At 40.9% G+C, this 13,536-nt stretch overlaps 1 protein-coding gene across 2 annotated transcripts in view; it reads left to right on the top strand.

Moving 5' to 3' along the window:
• Nucleotides 1–13,536, top strand: part of Ap2b1 (adaptor related protein complex 2 subunit beta 1) — a 106,353-nt gene that overhangs the window by 35,690 nt on the left and 57,127 nt on the right. For both annotated transcript variants that reach the window (XM_050132234.1, XM_050132233.1), the window contains exons 10-14: nt 2,444–2,559; nt 4,778–4,943; nt 6,154–6,252; nt 8,001–8,260; nt 11,786–11,978. In XM_050132234.1, coding sequence (XP_049988191.1) covers nt 2,444–2,559; nt 4,778–4,943; nt 6,154–6,252; nt 8,001–8,260; nt 11,786–11,978 — 834 coding nt within the window. The remainder of the gene's footprint in view (nt 1–2,443; nt 2,560–4,777; nt 4,944–6,153; nt 6,253–8,000; nt 8,261–11,785; nt 11,979–13,536) is intronic.

Genomic DNA, 13,536 nt, shown 5'->3' with positions numbered 1-13,536 from the left:
GAAGTTTATCAAAATAATAAAGCATATACTTAATGAACTGAATAGTTTAGTGCTTATGGGTGTTTTGTCTGCCTTATGTCTATGTACCTTGCGTGTGCTAAGTACTTCTCTAAGCCAGAAGAGGCTATTGGACCCCCTGGAACTAAAGTTACAGATGGTTAGTCATGGGCCACAATCTGGGTGCTGGGAATCTAACCCAGGTTCTCTGGAAGAGCGGCCGGCCATTTTTACTCTTAGCCCCTGAGCCTTCTCAGCCCCAGATTAAAGCCCTAAAGGGTTTCCCACCAAGCCCAGGCCTCCCTTCCTAGGACCTCTGAAGGCTCTTGGGAAGCAGCCCCAGGTCACCCCTCACCTGGGATGAGCTTGGCAACCTGTGCCTCTACAGGCCACACCCTTGGGATAAACTCTGTCTTCCAAAAACAACGCCTTCACATGCCCGCCAGGCACTACAGCCCTAGTGAAACCGAAAAGCCGCTGTCCTTGGTTCTTTTCCTTCTCTACCTAGACATACTTCTCCAATAGTATTACTTTTAACTCTTTTTTATTTTGGATTTTCTTTTGCTACATCCATAGCCATAAATAGTTTTATTATTTACTGATTTGTTAATTACAGATTTTTATCTTTCCAACACACCCCACTCCTCCCCCAAGCATTTGGAGGTGGCTTGTTGGTTTTACTTGTTGAGACAAAGTCTTACTGTGCAGCCCAGGCTAGCTCCAAAGTCACATTCCCTCTCCCTTACTCTCTCAAGTGTATGATTTCAAGCATGAGACACTATGCCTGGCTTTAATTTTGTGGTCTTTTCCACACTTTTTTTTTTTTTTTTGGTAATATGTGTTCTTAGGTGTTGTATTTTGTTTTGGTTTTAACTTATTTTGATATTACCTATTTATTTTTTTACATTTATATGTTTATTGTTTGAGGGGGCAGCATGTGGAGGTCAGAGGACCACTTGTAGGAATTGGTTCTTTCCTTCCACCATAGGGTTCCTGGAGATCAAACTCAGGTCAGCAGGCCTGGTGGCAAGTGCCCTTATCCGATGATCCATCTTGCTGGCCCGGATACCACACATACCGATTGCTCACTAGACTTAGAGACTTTCTCAGAGACTGGACTGTATCTCCATGGTTCTACTGATCTCATACCTCCATTTCCTTTAGATGACTAAATCTGGAGGCTTGGTGATATTCACAAGTTTCAGGTGGTGTGTGTGCTTTTTAACCCTAACAGGAGGCACATAATTTAGTGACCTGTGATCGTACATTGTGATAAATGATAGACTTACCCTTGGCTTTGGGGATTTTTCTCACAATCCTGTCCTCAAAAAAAAATCTGTCACAGTACCAATAAATTTATCAATTTGTATTTCATATTCAATTAGTAAAAGGTTAATGGATTAAACTCTATTCTGGGATATTTTGAGCTATAGATAACTAAAAAGAAAAGAAAAGCTATGGACCTTATATTTGTAAAATATTTTATAAGTCCATACAAAATTTGGTGATTCCTTTTTAGGAGGTTTAAAACACCCTGTGCAGGAGGTCAGAGAAGTGACTCAGAGTATTGGTTGATCTGCCATGAGATTTGGAGTTTAGATCTTAGCAAACACATCAGGCAGCTGACAGGCTCCTGTAACTTCAGCTTCCAGGGTTCTTCATGAGCACCAGCATGTGTGTGTGCACACAAATGCAGTTTTATCCTTATCACAGTGGCTGCACTGTAAACACTAGCAGCCGGCTGCTCAGGCTATAGCCTGGGAGAGAATTCTGTCCACCTAGACAATGGCTCTGTTGCTGCCCTTAAAAGTAGCTTTATAACTAAATTTCTGTGGTTCTAATAAAACTTGAGATTCAAAGGCTAAGGTGAAAACCTGTAAGCTCAGAAATTCCACAACACACACACACACACACACACACACACACGCACGGAGGGAGGGAGGGACAGAGACCAGTGAAGAAATCTTTTTTAAAACACTAAAACATCCCATGCATTCTCCGTTCACCTACGAATTCCAGTTAAGGACCTCCCACTTAGCTGTACTCTTTGCCTTTCTTTCCTCAGACCCTGGCTATTTTTTTCCTATTTCTGGTCTCCCAGTTATCTAGGTTAATGTTTACTCACATAACTTAATTACCTGGGACATAGAGTTATACCTCAGTGGTAGAGTGCTTGACTAAGAGTGAGGCTCTTAGGAAAACACACAAAACCAAATCCAAAACATTTCTCAATTTGTTTTTTAATGAATAAAAGTGGTATATTTCTAGAATTTCTACTGTTGATATACAATAGATGATCTTCCCCTAGTATAGCTTTAGCAAATTCAAGTGCCTGTTTAATTTAGTGAATGTACTTGTATGTTTCCTTTTTTTTTTTCCTTTTTTGTGTTGAGATAGTGTTATTGGATAGATCATCTGACTTATGTTTTGATGCTTCTCTCCTTAGCAATCAGCAGAACGCTGTGTAAGCACATTGCTTGACCTAATCCAGACCAAAGTAAATTATGTGGTCCAAGAGGCAATTGTTGTCATCAGGGACATCTTCCGCAAATACCCCAACAAGTATGTCAAAATTCTTGTAACTTTCTCAAATCATTTGGGAAATGCTTAAGTAAGGCACTTTGAAATTGACTAGGTAAGAATTATTGTTCTTAATATAACTGGTTATAATAGATACTTTATTAAAAGTCAGGATACATAGGTGTGCAGCTAACAGAGATTAAACTTCTCATTTAGAGATGGCGATGGGGTTTCACGTTGGCCCTGTGTCCTGGGATTGCAGGCATGAGCCTTTCTACCCATTTACTTCTATTATTTTTTGTAAAAATGAGTCTCTGCTTGAGTATATACTGTCTCTCGGCAGTTACCATTTAACAGGAAACCTATATATTCCCTGTTGTCTGGACACACTTTGTTTATGTTAAACAAATGATTGTATACTTTACCCTCTTGGAAGGGTCTTAACATGACACATGAATCATGTGGCCACTGCTTCACAAAAGCACGACAGTAATAGCCACACGGTTTACTTTGTGTGGAACCTGTTACTTTGTGGGAAATGGCGAATTTATTGCAGTGAATTCCCCACCTCTGGCCTCTTGTGCAGTGTTGTAGCTGCTTCCACACAGATACTCAGAGCCTGCATTTTCACATCACAGAATTTCAGATTGAGGATTCTTAGTTTATAAAACAAAAACAATAAAACCAATACTTTAATTCTGAAGACAGGGAGTTCAGAATTCGTGTGTGTGTGTGTGTGTGTGTTTATTTTGTTTGAAAAGTGTTATTTTTAGAAAGAGGACCACCATCTTTTACTGAGCTTCCCAAAAAAAGGAGAGTAAGATTTCTAAACTGTTTTGTTATAGGTTGTTTAAAAAAAAAAAGGTGTATCTCAGCATGACCAATTGTGTAAATAAGGGGTTATGACAGTTTAATTTTAAGAAAAGTCAAAAGCCTGATTTAATGAGTAGGAATGAGACAGATATTTGACGTAGTTATCTAGGTCAAATTCCCACTTTAATTTGTTCCATCTTGTTCTATGTTTAAATTACATTAGCCAGCTGGTCCTGGTGTCATAGGTCTATAATGTCAGCTACTCAGGAGGCTAAGCTGAGAAAGAATAAAAAGAAATTATTGAATTTCTTAATAGAAGCAGGTCTTTAGAATGTGTGCATTAGAACATAAAGATTTCTTTCACAAAAAGCAGATGGGGGTTGGGGAGCATGCTCAGATAAAGTGCTTACTTCATAAACTTGAGGACCAGAGTTCTGATCCCTGTCACCCATATAAAAGTCAGGCTTACCTGGTGGCCCACTTGTAAACCTAGTGCCAGAAACAGAATATCTGGGCAAGCTGGCTAGCTAGACTAGCTGTATCAGTGAGCTCTGGTTTCAGAAAGAAACCTTGCCTCCGTTAAAGTAGAACATGCTGTCAAGCTTCTTTGCACATGCACGTACGCACATACAAACACACCACACACACAGAGAAATAGAGTGACAAGTGCAATAGGAGACAGGATTATGGTTTCCTGTTCTTTTCTAACCCCATCTTCCTAAAAAAGAAAGTGAGATTTCTAATGTTTTCTACCATGAAGGCAAAAATGCATACTAGAAAAGCTCTCTATTGTACTTAAAGATTGGTTTTAGACATAAGATAGTAGAATTTTCTTATACCACGGGTTAATTTTTTTTCCTTGTGAAAGTCTGTCTCATGAACTCTTGTAAAAGTTTAAATCTTAGTTATTGAAAAGTAATTGAGCTGGGCATGGTGGTTTATACCTTTAGTACTCAGGAGGCAGAGATAGGTGGATTTCTGTGAGTTCAAGGCCAGTCTGATCTACATAGTGAATTACAGGACATCCAGGGCTATATGGAGATGTCCTGCCTTAATAAATAAATAAATAAATAAATAAATAGGAAAGAAAGGAGAAATATAATTGAAGAATGGTGGCTCACAGCCATCTGTAACTCCACTCCTAAGGGATCCTATTTCCTCTTCTGACCCCTTTGGGTACCAGGGCTGTGGGTGGTACACACACATACATACAAGCTAAGCATTCATATACATAAAATAATAAAGTAATCTAAGGGTATTTTTAAAGCAAATGTGAAGAAAAGTGTAAGCCATTAATTTCTGACTTACTGTATTATGCTCACTAAACATCTTTGTAGTTTGGTGATTTGGCTTGGAGTCCCTGGTGATGGTTTTGACTCTTAACTTCCACTGTCAAGTACAGTTCTTAGTTTTGTCCTCGGTAACGGTAGTCCATTTGTTGTAACAGGTATGAAAGTATCATTGCCACTCTCTGTGAGAACTTGGACTCCCTGGATGAGCCCGATGCTCGAGCAGCTATGATTTGGATTGTAGGAGAATATGCTGAAAGAATCGATAATGCTGATGAATTACTAGAGAGCTTCCTGGAGGGTTTTCATGATGAAAGTACCCAGGTAAATTCTCTTCTATTCTGTGTCTACATCTCTTCAGGAAGATAACCGATGTTAAACATTGAGTCGTTTCTTGTATGCATTTATACGTCATGGTTTCCCTTTCTCAGAGGGGATGACCGTTTTGATCAGTCCTGGTTTCTAGCGTGACAGCTGCAGAGCTTAGACCAGTGGTTTATAGATGCTAATGCACATTGGAACGTTTGGGGGCTCTTTGAAACCCGGGTTGCTGGTCCTCCACCCCAGAGAGTGAGAAGCACCTATGTAGTCTGGTTTCTTACGTGCTGCGAGCGATGCTCCAGAAGTGAGCTTCTCTGTGGTGGTTGAGAGCAGTAACCAGAGTTTTATTTTCTGTCACCTAAGGATGATTACATATTGTCCTTAGCATTTGCTGTTGCTCATTACAGAACATCATGGTGAGACTTGAAAAGATTCTCTGCGGATGATTAGATTTCTCCCCATCTGTCCTTCCCTCCTATAAAATTAGAGTCAGAGACCTAGAAAAGCAGCCAGACTATTAAGCCTTTCTCTCTGGCATTTGTGCTCATAGCAAATAGAAGTTTGTGTATGTAATCCAATATAGTAATTTTAATAGGCGTAATATTAATAGTAGATCAGCAGGCTCCCTCTAATTGGCTCTAATCTGACATAATTCTGTTTTGGCTCTTATCCCAGTATGGCAAGTGGTTTCATAAGTCCTTTAAACTTGTAAGCTTTGGCCAAAGTAAATAATACACAATGTAATCAAGAGCCAATTTTATGTGTGTACTTTAAAAAATACAGTTGAGGCCTGGCTCAGAGGGTAAAGGTGACTTCTGCCAAGCCTCCTGGCAACCTGAGTTTGATCCCTGGAACCCGTGTAAAGGTGGAAGGAGAGAACTGACCACAGAGTTGTCCTCCCCGTGTGCCCTGTGACTCATGTACTCATACACATTACGCACACACATCATGTACACACAATAATAATACTTTTTTATTAAAAAGAAAGAAAACAGTTGAAAATCTGGCCCAGAAACAAATCATTTTTGATACAAAAATGCAACTGGAAATAAGAGACTAGTGAATGTTCAGGTGATTACTTGTCTCTGAGAACCCCTTTGTCCGCTCTTCGTTCCATTGGCTGAGCTTCCTCTTTCATCTCTCAAAATCAGTAATTCATAGTGGAGGAAATGAGATGCTGCCTCTCATTTACTTTGTTGATTTTGTTTTTTAGGTGCAGCTCACGCTGCTTACTGCCATAGTGAAGCTGTTTCTCAAGAAGCCATCAGAAACACAGGAGCTGGTCCAACAGGTCTTGAGCTTGGCCACACAGGTGAGAGATCTGAGAGCATCTGAAGGGCTGATTTGTGCTACTTCCCATGGTAAAAGTGAACACTTGTCTTGCTGTGTTTGCTGTGGTGAGCTCCACACTGAAGAGTGACTTGGGGAGGAAAGGCTTTCTTCAGCTAACACATCCTGAGTCATAGTCTGCTGGGGGAAGCCAAGGCAGGAACTCAAACCTGGCAAGAACCTGGAAGCAGGAGCTGATGCGTAGTCCATGGAGGGGTACTGCTTACAGGCTTGCTTGCTCCTTATGGCTGCTCAGTCTGCCTCCTTATAGAACCCAGAACCACTGACCCAGGATTAGCCTCTTCTACAATGGGCTGGGCCCTTCCCTGTCAGTCACTAATTAAGAGAATGTCTTACGTCTTACTTGCCTACAGTCTCCTCTTCTTCTTCTTCTTCTTCTTCTTCTTCTTCTTCTTCTTCTTCTTCTTCTTCTTCTTCTTCTTCTTCTTCTTCTTCTTCCTTCTCCTCCTCTTCCTCCTCCTCCTCCTTCTTCTTTTTTTCCTCCTCCTCCTCTTTCTCCTCTTCCTCCTTCTCCTTCTTCTTCCGATCTATGCAGGTCCCTGCACACGTGTGGTGCACATACATACATTCAGACATACACATATACACATTTTTAATTTAAAAATAACAATTTAAAAATAAAAAAATTAGATTGACTTCAGTTTTCTTATAGACAAGTTGTCATATAGACAAGTAGATATATAAGTAAAAATTTTAAAAATTTAAGAATATATAAAAATAGATATAAGGTAGAATAAATGTTAGAATTATTACTACTAATATTTATGGCCATTTTGTTAAAAAATTTAGAGATGGGGGCTTACTGTGTACCTAACTGACCCAGTTCTCAGTATTTACCCCAGGCTGCCCTCAAATTCATGCAATCCTCCCGCCTCAGCGTCCTGAGTACTGGAATTACAGGTGCATGCGACTTATGTAACAGTTTTGTTTTTGTTTAAGCTGACACATAAGGGCTAGAGAGATGACTCAATGTTTGGTTAGGAGTACTTACTGCTCTTGCAAAGGACCTGACTTCATTTCCCAGCACCAACATGGCTGTTTACAGCCATCTGTAATTCTAGTTCCAGGGGCTCTGATATCCTCCTCTGTCCTCTGTGGGTATTGCATGCACATGGTGCACTTATATATACTGTATGTAGGCAGAACACTGGTACAAGTAAAATAAAAGGTCTTTTTTTAAAAGACTGGCACATTTTTATTTGTGTGTGTGTGTGAGTGAGAGATACACACACATAGAGAGTAGAAAGAGCACATGTCACACTCTGCTTGTAGAAATCAGTTGACAGCTTGTGTGGAGTCAATTCTCTTTCTTCCTGCCATATAGGTCCCAGAGGTTTAACTCAGGTCACAAGGCCTGCATGTGCCTTAACCCACTGAGCTATCGTGATATACAGAGACCTTAATAGAATAATTAAAATACTATTCTTATTTCTCAAGGCCATTTAACTATTGCTGGATTAAAATGGCTTTTATTTCTTCTCAGCTTCCCTTTGAATTTGAGTCTGAACATTACCCCATCTCAGTGTATATTTAAGTTCCTTGAAACATTAGACATATAATTATAACTATATTATTAGATCCCAGTAAAATATCATTTTGATAGCTAATCTGCTTAAGTCACTACAGCAGTGCCTTGACAGTAAGCCTGGCACTTTAGTGTCTCAGTGGAGACAGAGCCAACTGAGTCTCCTTGTCTTTGCTTTGCTTTAGGATTCTGATAATCCTGACCTTCGAGATCGGGGTTATATTTATTGGCGCCTTCTTTCAACTGACCCTGTGACAGCCAAAGAAGTAGTGCTGTCTGAGAAGCCACTGATCTCTGAGGAGACAGACCTCATAGAGCCTACCCTCCTGGATGAGCTCATCTGCCACATTGGTTCTTTGGCCTCTGTGTACCACAAGCCTCCAAATGCTTTTGTGGAAGGGAGTCATGGGATTCATCGCAAGCACTTGCCCATTCATCACGGGAGGTAAGCAGGTGAAGTTACTCCGTGAGGACTAAGCTGCTGGTTAGGCGCCTTGTCTTCTGCTCTGTGCCTGAAAAGGATCTTGCCGTGCCTTCTGCAATCTTGCTGCCCTAAAGGGCTTCTTTCTCTCAGTTCCCACATAGGAGTGCAATAAAACTATAGGAAATTATGCTCATACCTTCTGTTTTGATAAGGTTTGAAAGTTGCTTAAGTCTAGTAATTTATTAAATACCAGGCCTGCCTGAGGAGCTTGCTCAGGTGACAGAGGGAGTCTGATCCCCAGAATCTATGTGGAAAAACTAGGCATGGTAGTGAGTGCTTGTAGTCAGGCACTGGGGAGGTGAGACAGGAAAGTTCTGGGGCTAGCCAAACTAATCAAGCTTCCAGGGCTCCTTGACATGGAACACATGCTGCACACACTTAAACACAGATGTGCATAAATGGAAAGAAAAATAAACTAAGCACCTGAGGAACAATGCCTCAGCTTTCCTCTGTCCTCTGTGTGGGTTGGCACATGCTCACATACACACAGAAAACCTTAGTAGAGACCATTTCTCTTGTATAGATGACTTATGTTAAACTACTAATGAAATGCTTTTATAGAATTACAATGTATTACAGCTTAGATTCTATATATAGATAAAACTTTCAGTCACATATGCCTACTTTGGAACAAATTAGTTTAATGAGATCAGTAAGGAAAGTGTGTTAGGAGCAGACCACAGGCAGCATGCAGCTTTTGCTTCCTAACTCTTCAGTTTTAAAATCAGAGAAGAGGAACACTAATAAACTCTTTTTGCTTTTGTTTAGAGGAGTGGGTTTTTTTTTGTTTTTTGAAATAGGGTTTCTCTGTGTAGCCCTGGCTGACCTGGAACTCACAAGATCCACCTGCCTCTGCCTCTTGAATGCTGGGATTAAAGGTATGTGCCACCATCGCCCAGCCTGCTTCTGTTTTTTAAGGCAGGGTTTATGTACCCAAGGCTGGCCAAAACTCATTGTTCAGCCTAGAAGCTTAGATTTTTCCTGCCGCAGTTTGCCATGAAGTTGGGACTGCAAGCCTAGGCAACCAAGTCTGGCTTTATACATAGGTCCTTATCAAAGCCTCTTAGCCATTTATACTTTATTTTTGTCTTTAAAGACTGATACAAGAAAAACATACTTTGGTATAAGTGGAGATAATGGCTGGGGAATATATTTCTGTGGTAGAGTGCTTGGCTGTACTCTGAGGCCCCTAAATTCAATTCCCAGCACGCCAGCCATCCAAAAAAAAAAAAAAAAAAAAAAATCAGGAGTTGTAGATATATGTGATTAATTGCTGCAAATGGCATGTGAGAAAGGTCCATCTGTAGGAGGAGGCTGCTTGTTCGTTTCCCGGCCACCCAGACTCCCAAAATAACCATAAAGAAACAATATTATTTACAGTACTGTTTTGCCAATAGTTTAAGCATATTTCTGGCTAACTCATACCCTAAACTAACCCATCTCTGTTAATCTGTGTATCGTCACGTGGCTGTGGCTTACTGGGTAATTAAGTTCCATCCCCCGCATCTGTCTCTGACAGGGGCTACGTGGCTTTTCCCTCCTCTTGCCTCCTTTAACCCAGCATTCAGTTTAGTTTTCCCTGCCTAGCTAAGTTCTGCCCTGCCATAGGTTCAAAGCAGTCCTTTATTAACCAATAGTATTCACAGCATACAGAGGGAAATCCCATATCATCCATCCCTAACTCTTCTGCAGCAAAAGTTAGTGATATACTTGTGACATGAAATACAGCAACACCTGAAAGCTTTAGCCTGCTGCCTCTTGTAGTGGTTTAAAAGGTAAGGTCTTTTAGAATCACTCAGAAAAGAGTGAAGTGCTGTCTTCCCAAGTGTGTACTGTGCCCAGTATTTGCCAACTGCCCTAGAAAGATGATGTGGTAAATAGTTGTCTGATTTGGGACAAATTTACCTTTTGACATTGTATCTTTGATGGCATTTATGCAGTTACTTTACACGACTTTATAATGGGAAACACTGGATATTGATTTTCTTGGATGTAATTTCATTAGCCTTTGTGTTCATATGTTTCTTAAGAGTTCTGAGATCATCTCCTGTGACTCCTGCCTTTGTCCCTTCATGATAGGGTTTTATTGATACTTTTCATCTTGAAGTTGTCTTTCTTAGATTGTCTTTTTCTTCAGTCTCTGCAGTTCCATGTTGTTAGTTTTCATGTGACAACGTCTGATAGAAAAAACCTTAGGGAAGGGGATAGAAGGGCTCCCCTGCTTAAGGAACTGTAGTAGGGAAGACATGGCACCAGGAGTGCTCCACTCAAGGCAGTAGGAGTGGGAGGCAGCAGAAGAAGCAGAGAACAGGCTAGTACCAGAAAGAAACTGTAACTTTTGGCAGCTGGATCCTAATGGTTCAGCAACCATGGAAACAAATATCGGCATGTTTGTAGAGATTGTCCAGACTGGCTTAATTCAGTTGGGAAGGCCAACCCTAAAGAGACAGGAGCTGGGAGCCCAGGCTGAATAAAGAGGTGAAGGTAAGCTGAGCACCAGTATTCATTGCTCTGTGTTTCCCGATTGGGCAGAGTGTGCGCATCTGTCTCCTGCTCTAGTCACCATGCCCTCCCTGCCATGATGAACCACACACTTGAACTATGAGCCAAAACTCTTTCTTAAGTTGTTTTTATCACATACTTTGTCACAGCAATGAGACAAGTGACTAGCACATTTATCTTACTATGTGTCAAAATATGTGACAGAAACAAGTGGGATTTATTTTGCCCTGGTCATAGCAGAGAAGGTATGGGCACAGGAACACCCCTGTTCGTGGCAGTAGGGGTGTAAGGCAGCACTTTGTTCTCATAGAAGCCAACAGGATGTCGGGTATGCCTTTGAAAGCTTATCTCTATTGATCTTCTTCTGCCAGCCAGGACCTATCCCCTAAATGGCCCCACAGCCTTGAGATGTGTATATAAATTTCTTTCCAAGTTTATTGTCTATGTCTGGCTGCCAGTCGCTTGTCTTTAGTTGACTTTTGAACATCTGTAGTTATTTTTCTTTACACATAGCAGAATTGAGCATCTTGAAGTTATGGTTATGGCACGGTTGAAGAATGTGTTCTTAGCATAAGAACACCAGAACAGACAAAACCTGAGTGTCTTTTTGTTTTTAATCATCCTTCTGGATGCCCCATTGGCAGCATCGCTCATCCTCTCCTTGTTTGCTCACTGCCATTCTTGCTCCTCCGTGTTCAGATCTTGTCCAGAGCTGCTTAAGTTTTTTGTTAACATGTATTTATTTGTTATGTGTGTGCGCACATCTCACGAAGGACAACCTGTGGGAGTCAGTTCTCTTCCACTGTGTGAATTCTTGAGATTGAAATTGATGGCAAGAACCTTTACCTCCTGAGCTACCTCAGCCCTGTTTAATTCTTTAATTGTATATTTTGTGTTTTGTGATTATACCTGTGACGTTTGCTTTTTGCTTTTTTGTATCATGGGTGAAGATGTTTTTATCATCTCTCCTCTGTTTGATTACAGCACTGATGCAGGGGATAGCCCTGTTGGCACCACCACTGCAACCAACCTGGAACAGCCTCAGGTTATTCCCTCTCAAGGTGACCTTCTGGGGGATCTTTTAAATCTTGACCTGGGTCCCCCAGTGAATATGCCACAAGTGTCCTCCATGCAAATGGGAGCTGTGGACCTTTTAGGAGGAGGACTGGATAGCCTGGTAAGCAGTTCCTTTTCTCCACTTATTTTTAGTTCTTGGTGAACTAGAGAACTTTATTCGTCTTTCCTTGATAAGCAGAAACAGAATTATCTATCTTTAGAGAGTTTGTTACCATTCTGTTCATATTGGGATGGAATATGTCTCTGCATGTGTTTAGATTTATCATGTTGACCTGCTTATAAGAACTTCTGGTATTTAGCCAACCTGTTATTTGGCTATCTTATTAATGTCCTTACCAGAGTTCATTATTTTTCCTGCTTCTTAACTTCTTACAAGTTTTCCTTTGGTCCTGAGTATCATTAAAGTGGCTTCATACTGGTCACCATCTTTCAGGCTTTTAAACCCCTGCCTTGTTGGGTGTGGTGGTACATACCTATAATCCCATCACTTGGGAGGAGAAGCAGGAGGATCTGGAGTTGAAGGCCAACCTTGGTTACAATGTGAGTCCGGGGAAGCCTGAGTTACAGGAGACCCTGCTTCAGCATGCACACACTCTAAAAAAAAAAAATTTAAATGTATTCTTTTAAATATTTATTGGTTTGTGCATTTTCCAACTCCAAAATGTTTTAAGGCAGTTATGTGAGCATTTTTGTCTAAACTGTACCCTTAATTACAGTTGGAAAAGACTGCTTGACTTTTCTCCTTCCTCCTCCTCACTTCTGCCTTTGTCATACTTCCAATTTAATTAGCTTCCAGGATTCTAATAATAAAAGGCCCAAAAGTCCAGAATGTCTGGGACATGGGCCACCAGTTATTGTTGTACAAGATGGAGAAATTATCAAATGGCAACCATCCATGTCTGAGGAAAAGCCTAGGAAAATGGTAGGTCACAAGGCTCCCTGCAAATCAGGTACTTAACCTTGGTGGATTACAGAACTAGGTGTCTGATACTCTGGTGACTATCAGTATGCCTGACAAGTTGATGTATTTCCCAGCAACATTAAAAGGCACACACCATAGTATCATCACACTTTCGGAGATGAGAGGAGCAAAACCACTTACTCTCTTCTGCATATAATGTCGTTGTCTCTTAAGCGTTAAGAGGACTGTGGTATCTATGGCTTTTCCATGTCAGTATAGTTGCATTTAAGATTTGATTGGCAGAGAATCCATTAAGGTTATAGTCAGACCTCTGTGAGTTGTGCACTGCATCCAGAGTCTAGTCACAGACCATGCAGGGAATTCTAGCTTGTTGTCACATTTAACATCCCTATTGTCTTTTTTTTTTTTTTTTTTTGGTTTTTCGAGACAGGGTTTCTCTGTGGCTTTGGAGCCTGTCCTGGAACTAGCTCTGTAGACCAGGCTGGTCTTGAACTCACAGAGATCCGCCTGCCTCTGCCTCCCAAGTGCTGGGATTAAAGGCGTGAGCCACCGCCCAGCTTTGTCTTTCTTTTGAACATGGAATTTGGTCTTGACTAACTATAGAAGAATAGTATTGTCATCATCCCACACTGCTGTGTAGCTGAAGGCGTAAGTCATGAACAAGGCCACACCAGTTTGGAGTTATGATTAATAGGGTGTTATTTATTTAAAGGGGAAAACTTACAGATCACCTTCC

The sequence above is a fragment of the Alexandromys fortis genome, unplaced genomic scaffold (assembly GCF_014885135.2).
Source record: "Alexandromys fortis isolate MF-2015 unplaced genomic scaffold, M_Fortis_MF-2015_v1.1 scaffold_412, whole genome shotgun sequence".
In the NCBI taxonomy this organism is placed as follows: Eukaryota; Metazoa; Chordata; class Mammalia; order Rodentia; family Cricetidae; genus Alexandromys; species Alexandromys fortis.
The sequence above is the reverse complement of the archived record's forward strand: the minus strand, read 5'-3'. Positions and strand labels throughout refer to the sequence as shown.